The sequence below is a fragment of the Coregonus clupeaformis genome, chromosome 29, assembly GCF_020615455.1.
Source record: "Coregonus clupeaformis isolate EN_2021a chromosome 29, ASM2061545v1, whole genome shotgun sequence".
Classification (NCBI taxonomy): Eukaryota; Metazoa; Chordata; class Actinopteri; order Salmoniformes; family Salmonidae; genus Coregonus; species Coregonus clupeaformis.
This window is the reverse complement of record NC_059220.1, coordinates 41226760-41242976: the sequence shown is the minus strand read 5'-3', so window position 1 is coordinate 41242976 and position 16217 is coordinate 41226760. Positions and strand designations below refer to the sequence as shown.

The 16217-nt window shown below is 43.0% G+C and overlaps 1 protein-coding gene across 5 annotated transcripts in view; it reads right to left on the bottom strand.

Annotated features, from left to right (window-relative positions):
- The window catches only part of LOC121564142 (ena/VASP-like protein), a 53169-nt gene that overhangs the window by 17510 nt on the left and 19442 nt on the right, over positions 1-16217 (bottom strand). For 3 of the 5 annotated variants that reach the window (XM_045209207.1, XM_045209205.1, XM_045209206.1), the window contains exons 2-5: positions 9436-9604; positions 8912-9089; positions 3221-3278; positions 389-465 (exon numbers count right to left, since the gene is read on the bottom strand). In XM_045209207.1, coding sequence (XP_045065142.1) covers positions 389-465; positions 3221-3278; positions 8912-9089; positions 9436-9604 — 482 coding nt within the window. Of the gene's footprint in view, positions 1-388; positions 466-3220; positions 3279-7441; positions 7704-8911; positions 9090-9435; positions 9605-13049; positions 13132-16217 lie in introns of those variants that run through there. The other 2 variants (XM_045209208.1, XM_045209209.1) reach the window with 2 other exon arrangements.

The window sequence follows — 16217 nt, the reverse complement described above, 5'->3', positions numbered from 1 at the left end:
AAATAAAAAGAGGAGGGAGGGTTCAACACAAACACAGATGTGTCCGAGGTAGCTCTCTATCCATGGTCATATTCATTAGGGTAAACTGTAGCACAACGTTTTGCAACGGAAAACGATAATGAGAGTTTCTTATTGGACATATTCAGGTAGTCCCTCCCTGTTTTCTCATCATTGGTGCCTAATGAATACGACCCATATGTGCTGCTACACTGGGCTGTGTTTGGTTACCATGATTGCCATGCTATTCCTATGGAGAGAATAGCATCCTAAGATGTTATCTGACATGGGCGAAACGTATTGTGGCTTGTGTGTTGTGTGTTGACAGACCCGGCCTTGTCTAACATGGTAGTGTTTGTCCACAGTAAGTATGTTTGTCGGCAGGCCTTACCTGAGCCAGACGTCCGTCGTTCCCTCTCTTTGTGGGCCACTCCCTGCATCTGCATCTGATGCTGCTCCATCATTTGCCTGCAGATACACAGAGGACACAGACAAGTTTTAGCCGCTCCTTATTTCCAGCCAATCTGGGCCCACTAATACATTGTTGCTTGACAACCTGCACCTCTAAATTTCTACTGCTTGCTCACTGTCACCACTTATCGAAAATGGCTCTAAAATATGAACCCTGGTATGAATATGAACACTGCCATCATTGTTTTTCATTTAACTTCAAGCTGCTTGACTGTATGTGAGTTAGGGTTGAATGGCAGGAACCCGGATACCGAGATTTACCGACCAAAACTTTTCCCGGGATAAATAACTGCGAGCAACCGGTAAATTATAATAAATTATTTATATGAACAGCATGGCGTGAAATGTAAATGTGAAATGACATGCAATGTCTAAATCTGGCTTCTCTACGGCCTCTGCATGATGAATCAACTTTCAGGGTAGAGACAGACCATCTTCGTACGGAGCGCAGTTCACAATGCATGCAGACCTATCATCTCATTATGGTAACTTTTTTTCTTGTGACAGGCATAGCCTACGCTACAGTAATATAAAGACCGAATGCGCGTCTAATTTACCCATCTCCCATCTGGCTATTCTTTTTTCATTGCAGCTGCTGAGTTTCAAAATAGCCTATCGTTGCACACGCGAGCGCTCTCTCGTAGTCTTTCTCTCTTTCCATCAACTCCATTCAAATTGCATCCAAAATAGATCATCCTGTTCCAGATTGATACACTATATATACACAAAAGTATGTGGACACCCCTTTTATACGACAGAAAAACATAAAAGCCCATAGGTAAATAAATATAACTAGCTCCGGTAGGCTATTTGACTGTGAGCTGTATTACTGTACTGTATTATATGAAATTACGCACATTGTTCAAACCATGATAAAGCAGAAGAGATCATGTGATTCTGGTGTAGCAAATGCGGCCTACAAAGTTACAAGTATAGGCTAGGGAATTTGATTTTAATTTTGAAATATAATAGGGCCTATTTGTATAATTAGTAGGCTGACTCAATATATACATTTCATAATATTTCCCCTAATGTTATTAGCCTACCTCCTCTTTCTCTCTCTATTGTTGCTTCATTCCTTCCTCGCTTTCAACAGTTAAATGAAATACGACATTTTGTTGTCCTTACCTTTATCATTCTAGTATAGGACTAGAATTAAGATGCAGAAGGCTTTCACTTCTCTTTACGACGATTGAATGGTTATGGGTCTGAATAAATAACTGCAATAGCCTACCGCTATTGCGAGTTCGCTATTCTTTCAAACTGCCGGTGAGTTCTATTGGCTGCTGTATTTAACATTCAGCAAACAAGAGCTTGCATCCCTCTTCGAATAGTCTATTGGTATAAGATTTTTTTTTTGCATAATGTCCAGCAAGCTATTCTAGTCTAGCTTTTCTTGCATAGGACTCCAAGAGTTAAGGAGCATTTTTTAAGGAGAGGCCAGCAGAGCACAGGTGCGTGCATATTACACAAGAGACAAGTATGTTAAAAGCTTATTATGCATAACCCACCCATTAGCTAAATATAAGACTACTACTGCATTGAATGTATTACCTGAAAGAGGTAGGCTAGGACATTTACATATAGGGCTATATACACTACATGACCAAAAGTATGTGGACACTTGCTCGTCGAACATCTCATTCCAAAATCATGGGCAATAATATGGAGTTGGTCCCCCCCTTTCCTCCACTCTTCTGGGAGGGCTTTCCACTAGATGTTGGAACATTGCTGCGGGGTACTTGCTTCCATTCAGCCACAAGTGTTAATGAGGTCGGGCACTGATGTTGGGCGATTAGGCCTGGCTCGCAGTCGGCGTTCCAATTCATCCCAGGGGTCAGGGCTCTGTGCAGGCCAGTCAAGTTCTTCCACACCGATTGCGACAAATCATTTCTGTATGGACCTCGCGTTGTACACGGGGGCATTGTCATGCTGAAACAGGAAAGGGTTTTCCCCAAACTGTTGCCACAAAGTTGGAATCACAGAATCATCTAGAATGTCATTGTATGATGTAGCATTAACATTTCCCATTACTGGAACTAAGGGGCCTAGCCCGAACCATGAAAAACAGCCCCTGACCATTATTCCTCCTCCACCAAACTTTACAGTTGGCACTATGCATTCGAGCAGGAAGCGTTCTTCTGGCATCCGCCAAAACCAGATTTGTCCGTCGGACTGCCAAATGTTTATATAGTGTATGTATTGGATAATGGGCTTTTTTTTCTTTTCATTTGGGCTTTTTTGGGCTTGTGCTCATTAAATGTTGTTAATGTAGGGCTCGGCTCATAAAATGTATTTAATATATGGCTCATCAGGCTCAGGTAGCATCAGGTTTGAATGTTCATGCTGATCAAAGCTCTTATCAAATCCAGACATATTTATATGCTTTTGAATGACACTTCCGGTTTTGGCGAAAAATACTGGGTTACCTGGGAGAAAAGTGATTTATTCTCGGGATGGAACATTTGTAAAATACAGGTAACCCTAATGTGAGTTTAGTACCGCCTTCCACTACTGGAGTGGACTAAGAACACAACACGAGCCACTGGATATGTGGTAGGCCTGATGTGTTTTGCACCCTCAAAACAAACTACCTTCAGACAAATGAAATGAGGAACACTTTCAGTGATGGATACTAGCACGTTTTCAAACCAGTTTCTTTATCAATGTCTTTGTTTTGTGAGTTCTACTGTGCACAACGCTTTATTTGTCATCACTATTTGGTGTTATTATGAAGGTCAGACGTTCTTACCTCCTCTGTGCATCGGGGTCTTCTGAGGAGGGCCCATTTTGCCGTTGGACAGCAGGGCCTGAGGTGGGGAACAGAAACAGGTTTTTAGCTTTTCGAAAAAGACAACCTGTATGAAAGGACATATATTCGTGTGTATCGTTGGTGTTTGTGAATCGTTTTTTCACATGCCACACCCTCCCCTGCAGTAATAGAGCTAGTCATATTTAGCATATTGAATGTAGGCCTGAGGTTACATACAGTATAACAATAACCAACAGATACATGATGATGTAAGGGTCTGGTTGGCCTCTAGCGATAGTCACCACAAATGTTATGTTTTATGCACCCCTCACCACACTACTGTATTTCCTGTTACCTATTAAACATTGCTTTATTGGTTTATTTGGATCCCCATTAGCTTTTGCCGAAGCAGCTGCTATTCTTCCTGGGGTCCACACCAAAACATAAAACATGACAAGTAACAAAACGCTGATAGACAAGAACAGTCACACAAATTTAAAATACAACGATATACAAACAATACAACTGAAGAATAATGTGTCTGTAGATTGTGTGTGTTAGAGTGTGACTCCGGCAGCAGTGTCTATTTGCCTGTGGGTCTGTCTGAGCACATACTGTACTGTATTTGTACAGTAGGCGCTGATATGGTGAGATGTGTCAATTTAGTTTAACAAGAAGTCGTGACGACCACACTATTGCTCACTTCCATCTATGGCGCGGCCTTCACTTTGGCAGCTACAATAGGCGTCAAATCAAAGCGTTCTAGTTGAATGTAGCAAACATAATGACAATACGACCTAACAGCCAAAATAACCTCCACAAATGCAGACAGGGCTTTGACAGACAGCCAGTTCATTGCATAAATTGCATGCTGGGTCAAATGGCATGTGTCATCTCACAAGCGAAGCGTGTCCCTCCCCCTGTCCTCCCTCTTGCTGCTACTGTGCGTCCTCACGCTCTCCTCTCCTCTAAATCCTCCTGAGAAAGACACTGGATTAGCCACGGCATGTCTTGGCTGTTGACTTTAGGAGATTAGCATTACCATGGTGTTCAATACATTAGCACTAGACATTATTAGTCTGTCTTGCTTGTTTACATTGGAAGTGGTGTCTTGTTGTCTGTCATCTTATTTTGACATTAGTATTTTACAAACATATGCCTGGTTTGGAACCTGACCAGGCATAAATAGTTGTCCTAATGGCGATACTGAGACTTTCTGAGACAGTCTTTATAAGTACACGGAGTTAATGTCTGGAGTGGGGTGGATGTGGGGTAACCTAGTCCCAGATTTGTTTGTGCTGTCTTGTCAACTCCTATGTGGTAATTGGCATGACAATGACCATAGGAGTTGGCTATCCAGTACAAGCAGATCTGGGACCAGGCTATGCGGGGTGGGAATAGTCAGTTGTGAAACTGTTGAGAAACACACCTGAAGAGACAGACTGTGTTTTTCCCCATAGCATGATTGATGTAAACCACAGGCATTTCTACAGGAAACCTCAACAAAACAGGTCCAGCCGCACCATGGACCAGAATAGACCTGACATTCCCTCCCCTCCTTCCCATACACATCTGTGTACAACTCCTACAGTGTATTCTGCATTCAACACAACAAATGCATGAATCCCAACCTTCCTTAAATCGCCAATCCTGAACCAGATTTAAGGGCAAACACGATTGGATTGGATTGAATGTAATATTCTTAATTTTCATTGGAAAAACGTCTAACTTCACCAGTTTTTGTCGAAAAATATTCAACACCAGGATCAACAATGAAGGACATAGATGGACAATGGCCCGGTACAAAACAGTTAAAACTGCAGACAAAACTGTCATTATGACATCATGGTGAGGTATACTAGACATTTTTAGACATCTTTTTAGTGTGAACTAAGAGGTTACTGAGTCATACCCTACTGCCCCAACTAACTGAGGATGAGACCCTATTCTGAGACAGAGCTATTATAAAGGTCTATCTGGGAGACCACGTATTGCATATCAGGAATACCAAACAATAAACCTTAGACGCCCCTTTGCAACACTTGAGCGCCCTTGGGTGTCATTTCCGCTGGGTGTGTTCGGCTTGAGGGACACATGGAGCATCTTTATATGGATACTGCTTACCCAGTGAGCACAAGACATTGAAAATACTTTTTTTCAACCAAAAATATGTATTTTCAACCTCAGAAACAGAGACGAGTCCTTACCATTTCCAACCATCTGTAGGTTTGGAATCTTGGTTTGTTTTCAGCGTTCACTTGACATTACTGATGTATTCCAGTTGACATTATAATACATTAATATCATTCTTAATGAGCAACTAAGGCGAGGATGTTGGCTTCATTTGTGTTGATTGCTGTTTTGGAATAAGGTACTGTAACGCTTTCTAAAACTAGATTCATTTCCAATCCCAAACCGTCTTTCATGTTTCATCTCCCACAGTCATCGTCTCATGAAGGAGAAATATTTTAATATTCTATCATCATCAAACAGAGCCAATCATAGCCTTCACATTTCTGCCCCCTTTTTTCAGAAAATAGCGCATAAATATAAATCATGCCCTACTGTACACTGTTTCATCACTACACTGCCTATGAGGAGTTTAGTTGTGTGTATCTCTGTCTGTGTGTGTGTCTCTGTCTGTGTGTGTGTCTCTGTCTGTGTGTGTGTCTCTGTCTGTGTGTGTGTCTCTGTCTGTGTGTGTGTCTCTGTCTGTGTGTGTGTCTCTGTCTGTGTGTGTGTCTCTGTCTGTGTCTCTGTCTGTGTGTGTGTGTCTCTGTCTGTGTCTCTGTCTGTGTGTGTGTGTCTCTGTCTGTGTGTGTGTGTCTCTGTCTGTGTGTGTGTGTCTCTGTCTGTGTGTGTGTGTCTCTGTCTGTGTGTGTGTGTCTCTGTCTGTGTGTGTGTCTCTGTCTGTGTGTGTGTCTCTGTCTGTGTGTGTGTCTCTGTCTGTGTGTGTGTCTCTGTCTCTGTTGCTTTTCTTTGTTCTCTCAGCCTGCAGCGCTCTGATAGGTGATGTCTTGTGATGTCTTGTTTACATTCTTCTTGACACTCCTCTGAACTCCCCTTGTTAGCAGCTGATAATTATATGTAGGGCTTTGCACCTAATGTTAGCACACATCCAGCTAGAGCTTATGTCATAAAACATCAAAAATACTAATCATAATCGCCATTGAGGGCAGTAATCTAAGTTGGTGTCCATCTAAGATGGTGTCTGTGAGCCAGTTACTCCAACCTGATCTTTTCAGGGTTTTGTTTGGAATACATGAAACCAAGAACTTGAACTATATAATGTATACTATTTGCGATCAAATGAAACCATTGAAAAGCTAATATGCTATTTGATGCCCTCTTTTGGTAGACATACTTTTGTAGCCACTTATTTTCAGATCCAGACACAACAAAGTAACTAAACATATGATACAACGGTATTGAGCTGGTAAAGAGTTGCCTGATATTTCAAATACAACAATGTGGACCACTCTAGTCCATATCACTTGCCAACTGCAACCTCACAGCCTAACGACTGCACAATTAAAGGCTTTTAGATTAGTGACACAATAGCCAACACCATTAACACAATCAAGGGTTATTCTGAACGCTATAAAACACATCTACAGATGTTAACAGAAAGGTTGTTTATTTGCGAAATGAGCTTAGCTAGTGCCTAATGTTGCACAGAGAGGCCTGACATATGGGGTCCTGGCTGCTGCCATGGTGATGTGAGAGAAGTAGTGGCCCAGAGGAGTGCTAGGGCTTGATCAGGCCTGTGCACAGTAAGGACAGAAGCCCTCAAGGGACAAAACAAGGCCTGCTTTCTCTCTCACACTCTCTAACTCAGATGGTGTTTACCTAATTGCCTAAATGTGAGTTTTTTAGTTAAATATGATGCTAAAAAACAGTATTCCAAACCTCAGGAGCCACATCTAAGCACCCCGTGGTGCTGTAGCCCCAAAACATGATCAAATATAAATGGTACTTTGCCCCTTAGGGCCACTGTGGTGTTTAATATGGAAAACTTTCAATGGCAGTCAACAGAAATGCATACAGCTTAAGTTTTACATGATTAACAGTTTACACATCTGCATAGTGATTTCCAGAACTCCCTATTTTAGCCCTACAATGCCACCCAAAGAGGTGTTACCAATGCCATCAGCCTCACAATGCCACCAGCACCATCATGCAATAGATTCCGCCACTCCCTCTATCACCTACTCTACTTACTGAGGGTGATCTTCGCAGAAGTGCACCTTCTGATAGTGGCTGGTGACATCTCTGGAGTAAGAATCATCGTGAGACCCTCTCTGCTGTTCTTACAGTGTCTTTAGCAAGCTATTACTGTATGTAGCATATGTACTAACTATGGCTTCTAGTCAGGCAGCTGACCAGACTACTGGAATAGCATTAGCCACGAGTCGGGTGATCCAACATGGGACCCCAGTAGCAGGTATAAAGCAGGAGAATGCCTGCGACTGCGTTCCCTGGACTGAAAAAGCACCGTGTGTTTGCGTGAGGAGCCCCATAGCTCAGCTCACCTCCAACGTTGCCCCTTCCGGTTACCTCATAGGTTCCCCAAAAAAGGAGAGTGCCATGTGAGATTTGGCGGTCTAAGACAGTTTGGCTCCATGGGTATTTTAGCCAGGCCGTGCACCAATAGGAAGGCTAGGGGACGGAATGGAGCCGTCACCGGACTCCCCCTCCCAACAGCGTATAAGTAGCAGCCTGTAACAGGAGAGGCCCATGTGCTATTTGTTAAGTATGGGTAGAGTCAGGCCAGACTTCATATAAAGACTTCACTACATTTCTGTTGTCATAAACTAGACAGCACCATGCATCTCCTCTAACCACAGGTCTTTACATTGATGTGTGCAAGTGTCTTTCCTGGCGTGATAGTGTTAATAGTTGTAATGGTTAGTTTGGATAGTGTTGCATTAGGCATGCAGTATTGTCACAACTGTCTGCAATCGGCCCTTATACTTGATGCTTAAATGACCAATGACCAGGCCACTGAACATATCTAAGTCTGGCAGCCTGGGCCCTAGCCTGGGTTTAGTTCGGTAGGGAAAAACATTTAGAAACTAAGTGAAATGGGGATGTACTATTTGAACTTGTACAATAAGTCCTTTTAAATAATTTTCCATTGCATAACATTTTAAAAAGTTTTGCTACAATGTGCCCTACTGAACATGACACATAGTCTAGCAGGGTTCTATGGTTTGTTTTGTATTCCCAATTTCCCACACACACTGCTGAAAGATTTCACCCTGAGCCATTGAGATATACTAGTTATGGCTCTGTTTTCACTCTAGAGCTTGATGTCCAGCAGAGGGATGTAGAACTCCGTTGAGAGCAACCCAGCAACCAGACTGACTGGCACCTGCAGCCCTAATGTCATTGGCTGAACCAAGTGTAAATTGAACAGGTTGAGATCCTTTCTGAAAATAGATTATATCTATAATATAAGATATTATATCTTATAACAGCCTAAACATGTTCAACAAAATATTTAGTTCATCCAACAATCCTTGGATGATAGTGGATAAAAATATGTGCATTTCGACTGACAATTAGCAGCTGGCGTGCCAAGTATAACTGACAATTAACATTCATCAGTTTCAGCTAGAGCCCAGCTAAACCCTTTGACTGTGCCATAAACAGACAGACACACTATTTCCACACGGGAAAGGGTCCCACCTCCGTCTTGCGAGCTGAGCACGTTGAGGGCGAACATCATGGCGGTGGAGAAGGTGGTGGCCTCCTCCTTGCTGGCGAAGTTGAGGCCGTACACCTGCCTGGCATCACGCCACTGGTGGAAGGTGGGCGTGGCCTGGTTATACTTCAGACCCTTTACTATGGAGTAGTTGATCACCACCTGAGAGACAGTCAGCCAATCACTCATCAGTCATTCATTATTCGCCAATTACTATGGTCAGCTTAGATCAGTGTACAAGATGGAATTCCATCGATAGTGCCATAGAGATTACTGGTACATTTCAAAAACGTTGTCTGCATTTTCATTTTTATCACAGAGCTGAATATGAAAGAGATTGCATAAGAGATGGACTCTTACTCTATTATTATCCTTAAGCCAGTGTGTGTGATGAAGATGAATAGGCTTGCAGTGTGACTTGTCTTCCCCCAGATCTACATCACATATGTAGGTCCATAGAAATGACTAGAACAGACAAATTCACCATGGCAATTGTGTGTGTATGTACCTGCTGGTCCTGTAGTTTGACCCCGACCACGCGGAAGGTGTTGTTGGCCGTGTTGTGGTAGATGTTGATGCGGCTGAAGCCCTGCTGGCCCGGCTTGATTGGCACCCACTTCTTACTGGTGTCATCGTACACCATGACTGAGGCGCGGGCTTGGCAGATACTCTGTTCACTGTGGAGGAGGAAGAGGTCAACAACAAAGACATAGGGTCAATCTAAAAAATAAAAAAATATCATACATTTCACCTGTTCTGGGAATGTTTATTTTTAGGTTGCAGGGAGGTTCCGAGAACGTTTTACTCTGGTTCCTTGAAAGTTTTCCTGGGAGGTTTTATTAATGCTACGAGAATGGAAATTATAGGTTATTTGGAGGTTTTTTAATAGCTTCCTTAAAACTTTCACTGAATGTTTCAATAAGACTTTTAATAACACTGCTAGCTTATTTTGAGTTAACTTTTTTGAACTCCAAGCACAGATAGGATACATGGAAATTCCTTTCCTTAGGCATTAATCATGCAAACATTTATTTTTATTGTGACACAGCATCAGTGAGACTCAAACCTATAATCTTCTGTTCTCTGTCTATGGAATTAGTCCACTGTGCCACCAGGATGGAGCTAACATGCCATGTTTTTTACGCATACAAAGCTGTTCATTTTAGTCTATTCAAACAGACCCAATTTCTAAGGAAACAAGCACTCATTAAGATCAGGTGTGGCCAATTAGTGGGCACGGCCAACACACCTGAACAGGATATAGTTTGGTTGACGCTGAGAACGTAATGTATATGTTTTTAAATAACATTCTTAGAACGTTACAAAAGTTTAGTGGTTTTTATGGAACGTTTTTTTACCCACTTTTTCTCCCCAATTTCGTGATATCCAATAACAATCTTGTTACATCGCTGTAACTCCACAACGTGCTCGGGAGAGGCAAAGGTCGAGTCATGCGTCCTCCGAAACACAACCCACCTAACCGCGCTTCTTAACACCCGCCTGCACCAATGTGTCGGAGGAAACACCGTTCAACTGATGACCAAAGTCAGCCTGCAGGTGCCCAGCCCACCACAAGGAGTCGCTAGAGCACGATGAGCCAAGTAAAACCTCCCCGGCCCGGACGACGCTGGGCCAATTGTGCGCCGGTTGTGACACAGCCTGGGATCGAACCCGGGTCTGTAGTGACGCCTCAAGCACTGCGATGCAGTGCCTTAGACCGCTGTGCCATTCGGGAGGCCTATGGAAAGTTTTCTTAAAGTTCTCAGAACAATTTGAGAACATTACTTTAAATAGAACCATGAGGAAACCTGTAGGAAACGTTATGCTGAAGTACTGAAATCCCCACAGGAGAAGGTTTTCTTCACGTTCTCTGAACTATTTGAGAACATTCCCAATGTCAAACCAGTTGGAGAATGTTCCTAGAACATTACCAATATTGAAATGAAATGTAGCCATGTTTGAACTGCTCAGAAACATTCTGTTAAGGTAATGAAATACCAAATTTTTATTTTTATTTTGGTCAAGTTTCTTAAATGTGGTGAGAATGTTCCAAAGCAACTATCCTGCACGATCCCAGAATGTTGTGGGAAGGTTGTATTCAAAATAACCATAGGACAACCATGCTCTCACCAAGCTCTAAGAAATGCTTGCAGTGCCAGGGTTGTGGGTTTGATTCCCACAGGGAACCAGTATGAAAAAGTATGCACTCACTACTGTAAGTCGCTCTGGATAGGAGTGTCTGCTAAATGACTAAAATGTAATGGTTCTCAGAACGTTTGGTGCTAGCTGGGATAAGTCAGAATGTTTGGAGACATGGGCGGAAGGGTGTGTGTCGCTGATCTATGATAATAACACAGTGAGCGAAAACCAAAGCGTCTAATTAACTATCTGATCACCAGATGGGAGGAATGTATCTGTTTAAAAGTAAATGAGAGACCAGGAGCGCAAACCAGAGGAATGGTGAATTTGCATCCATAAATAATCATGGTTTTGGTCCAGGCAGAGACTGACTTGATTCCAAACTCTCCATCCCTTTCGACAACAAGAATTAAACAATTGAATTATGTGGTGAACAAGAACATTTCAAAGCACTAATGATAACTCCTTGGAAGTGTTGTCGGAGTCCTGGAAAAAACGTGTATCTCCATGCTTCACTTTCACAATGCATGGAGGGGGTGACTTCTTTCAATCTATGTAAAGATAAATCTACATTGAGAAAAATGTTGATATAACTCAGTGAGCACAAGATGTTGAAAATACATATTTCCAAAGTCTTTTCAACCCAAAATACGTATTTTCAACGCATTTTGCTCATAGGGAAGGTATTTCCAGTACACCGACGAGGGGTAAGATATCTAAGGCAGGGTTTCCCAAAGTCCTTCCTGGGGCCCCCCGGGGGCACGTTTTGGTTTTTGCCCTAGCACTATACAGCTGATTCAGATAATCAAAGCTTGATAAATAAATTGGTTATATGAATCAGCTGTGTAGTGTTGGGGCAAAAACCAAAACGTTCACCCAGGGGGGGCCCCAGGACAGACTTTGGGAAACCTTGATCTAAGGGTATGAATAACAACATGGTGTGATATGGTGTGATATTCCTGACAGCATGACAGGGTATTGATGTTTCACACACAGAGCTCTAAGAGGTGAGATTGGCTTGTGCCCTCAGGGGACTGTGAAGTGACAAAAAGTTTACAAATCTTCACCTTGCTTCACCTTAAAGCTAACTGCTTTAAATAATTATGTTACTCAGCTACTTCAGGCGACTCAACATTCTTAGTCTTTATTGTACAGACTGGCAAATTAGCACTGCATTCACAGCTGTCATTTCTAGACACCAATTCTTAAAGGAAATATTTTGCTAAGTGGGTACCTCAACACGGAAAGCAAAAGAAGCCTATTGTGAAGCCTTTTCAATATCCAAAATAAGCCTTTTCAATATTGCAGCTAAATAAAGATTCCACCACAGAGACATACAATGGGTCGTCTTGACTCTAAAGCCCCTAGGACATCACTAGCATTCAAATACCAGCATGTGGCTTTCCTCTGCAATCTCCTTCCTCCCTAGGAGGTGGAGAACATGGAATGGGTGAGGCAGTATGAGTGCAGGATTCAGAACCTCTTGTACCAAAATCGACTACCATTTTCACACTATTGTGCCATCCCGAACCGAACAGCTCAGATAGTTTATTTCCACATTGTCCTTTCCAGCACGGTTCCAGCAACTATGGCAGATGTGTAATCAGGCCAGCGCAGTACAGCTCGGCTCAGGAGTGTGAAAAGCGTATGACACTTGAGGCCTATGCAGATGTGCACTACAACAATATTAGAGGGTCAGGCTCTGAAAGAATGCCGCAAGACAGGGACCAACAGCTGTCCCTCTTTGATTACTAACCTGGCACTGACACATTCTCACCACTCTTCAGTATCAACCATAACACAACCATCAGACAGCCATCACACAACCAGTCACCATCAATATCCTTGCAAGTGCTTTTCAAATTAAATTGAAGCGCGGTGTGGTAATCAATCAATTACAGATCATCAAAAAATCGAATCATTGCACAGTAAGCCCTGGAGGAGACATTGAACATGCAATCGGATATAGCAAGTTTGGTTTACCCTTTATGTGACATCTCAGCCAGTTAGCGCAGCAGACGACAGTGAGTGCCGTGCTTCATTTGAGGTTTTGAGTGAGGTGTAGTTTGACACAGTAGGTGAAATTGTATCTCAGCAAAGGAAGCAAAGGCTAACGGCTAACAGCTAACAGCTAAAGGCTAACAGCAATAAATGGAGGAGAAGGTGTAAGAGCATCTTCATTTACCACATTCAAAATAGGGAAGTCTTGGGCTCAATTGAGTCAATAACTCAAATCGATATGGAATCAATAAATGCCATTCAAATAAATCCACAATAAGCAAAACCTTTCAGAAAACCAGCTTATGCCTCTCTGGTATCCTGGCAACCACAGGTAGACCCCAACATGCTTTAGACTCAACTGTGGGCATAGTTCACCAGTCATGCTACTCAGTCAAGTAGGACATCAATATCCCGAGTCTACACATTATGAATTTCCTTTCTCAAAGCTTTCAATTTAAAAAGACATTACTGGGACTTAGACCGTAAAGATATATTCTATCTGGTTCTAAATTGAGTTGGGCTCAATCTAACCACAAAACAGGCGCTTCTACACAGAGACCACACATGTCCCTGAGGAGATACTCAGCTCTTTAGTGTCTGACAGATCCCCTTACAAAAACAAGCCCTATTTCTGGAGCCATTTGGGGTCGAGGGTTTACATGCCTTCTCTGTGAAGCATTGGTTTCAGTACCCCACCAGGCTAAGTCAGAAATAAAGCATAGCGCCGTCTATTTGTCTGACTGACATTGCTCAATCATCGCATGTGATGCAACTTAAAGTTTAACGGCTCCTCGAATGTCACTGGGGCCGAGCTCCCTGCCATCCAGGACCTCTATACTAGGCGGAAGGCCCAAAAAATTGTCAGACTCCAGCCACCCAAGTCATAGACTGTTCTCTCTGCTACCGCACGGCAAGCGGTACCGGAGCATCCAAATCTGGGACCACAAGGCTCCTGAACAGCTTCTACCCCCCAAGCCATAAGACTGCTGAACAGTTAATCAAATCGCTACCCAGACTTTTTTTTGCACTGAGTCTCTTGCACTGAGTCTCTTGCACTGGCTCTATGCACACACGCTGCTGCTACATTGACACTCCAATACACACACACACACACACACACACACACACACACACACACACACACACACAACGCTGCTGCTACTCTATTTATTATCTATCCTGATTGCCTAGTCACTTTTACCCCTACCTACATGTACATATTACCTCAATCACCTCAACTACCTCGTAACCCCAGCACTGACACACCCAGATCTGTTTCACTTGTCTTTGTGCTTGTCTCCACCCCCCTCCAGGTGTCGCCCATTTTCCCCATTATCCCCAGTGTATTTATACCTGTGTTTTCTGTTTGTCTGTTGCCAGTTCGTCTTGTCTCGTCAAGCCTACCAGCGTGTTTTTCATACTCTGTTTTCCCGGTTTTGATCTTTCTGCCTGCCCTGACCCTGAGCCTGCCTGCCATTCTGTACCTTAGGTCATCTAAGAGACACAGATCTCTTTAATAGTCGTCTGACATTAGCTGCTGTCTCCAAAGCCATTTTTAAAGAACTCAAATACTTTGCAGTCGCTGGGGACGGAAAAATAACTTAGAGAAAAGGCAGCGTGACAAATACAACTAAGCTAAAGGGAGCTACAGAACTGCAAGTCAGGGTGACAGAGTGGGCAATGCCTACATGACACAATGGGAATGGTCAAGTCATACAGACTGCAAACTCATGCACTGCCCCTGACGAACTATGAGCATCACACGTTTGCATGATGGTAACAGTATTTGAACTGGAACAAATACAAAGGCCTAGTCATACAATTGCAGCATATCTTTAAAGCATTCTATATTGGGTTAGCCTACACTGCCTTGCATTGGTTTGTGGTTAGGGAATGCTAATATTAGCACTTGGTGGTAGTGGCTGTGTATACAAACACCAACATCTTCCTGATCCAAGACCGGTTCTCGTAGGTTGCATACTGCACTGCACCTACAAATCAACACAAACCTACAGTATACAGTGAGCTCCAAAAGTATTGGGACAGTGACAATGTTTTTTTGTTTTGGCTCTGTACTCTAGCACTTTGGATTTGAAATGATACAATGGCTATGAGGTTAAGATGCAGACTGTCAGCTGAGGGTATTTCTTCCATACCGGGTGAACCGTTTCGAAATTACAGCACTTTTTGTACATAGTTCTCCCATTTTATGGGACCAAAAGTATTGGGACAAATTCACTTATGTGTATTAAAGTAGTAAAAAGTTAAGTATTTGGTCCCACATTCATAGCACGCAATGACTACATCATGCTTGTTGGATGCATATGCTGTTTGTTTTGGTTGTGTTTCAGATTATTTTGTGCCCAATAAAAATGAAATGGTAAATAATGTATTGTGTCATTTTGGAGTCACTTTTATTGTAAATAAAAATAGAATATGTTTCTAAACACTTCTTCATTAATGTGGATGCTACCATGATTACGTATAATCCTGAATGAATCGTGAATAATGATGAGTGAGAAAGTTACAGACGCACAAATATTGTCACGAGTTGCTAAGCCAGAACCCAGAAGCAGACCAGGACAAGGTAAGTTGAAACGAAGGTGAGTGTTTATTTACAAGTTCAAGAGTGATGCTGAATAATCCAGGGAACAGAGCGGGCGGCGTTGATTAGTTGTTGGGGGTGCAGTGGTTGATCCCATCCTGGGTCGGCAGCCGCCGACCACCAGGCAGAGGTTGGATGAAGGTTCCGGACGGGTGACTGCAGATGGAACAAAACGGGGGTAAGTAAGCAACAAACCAACAAGGTGCAAAAACAACAAAACTAACGCTAGGCTCTAAGACTGATACTCTGGTAAACCTACTGTTCATGGCTAACGATCCGGCAGGGAATGGATGTTAGGCCAGAGCCTAAGAAGGGTGATGATCAGGACCAGGTGTGCAGATTGCTGATGGGATGCAGGTGCGGAAATCAAGAGAGCTCCCCGGAGCGTTCCAGAACCCTCGGGAAACTGGAGATCACGAACATAACAACTAGTCCACAGACAGGACCCGACTCAGACTGCCGGGATCGTTACAGTACCCCCCCTCCGACGAACGCCACCGGGCGGACTCCCCGGAGCGCCAGGATGGAGGCGGTAGAAGTCACTG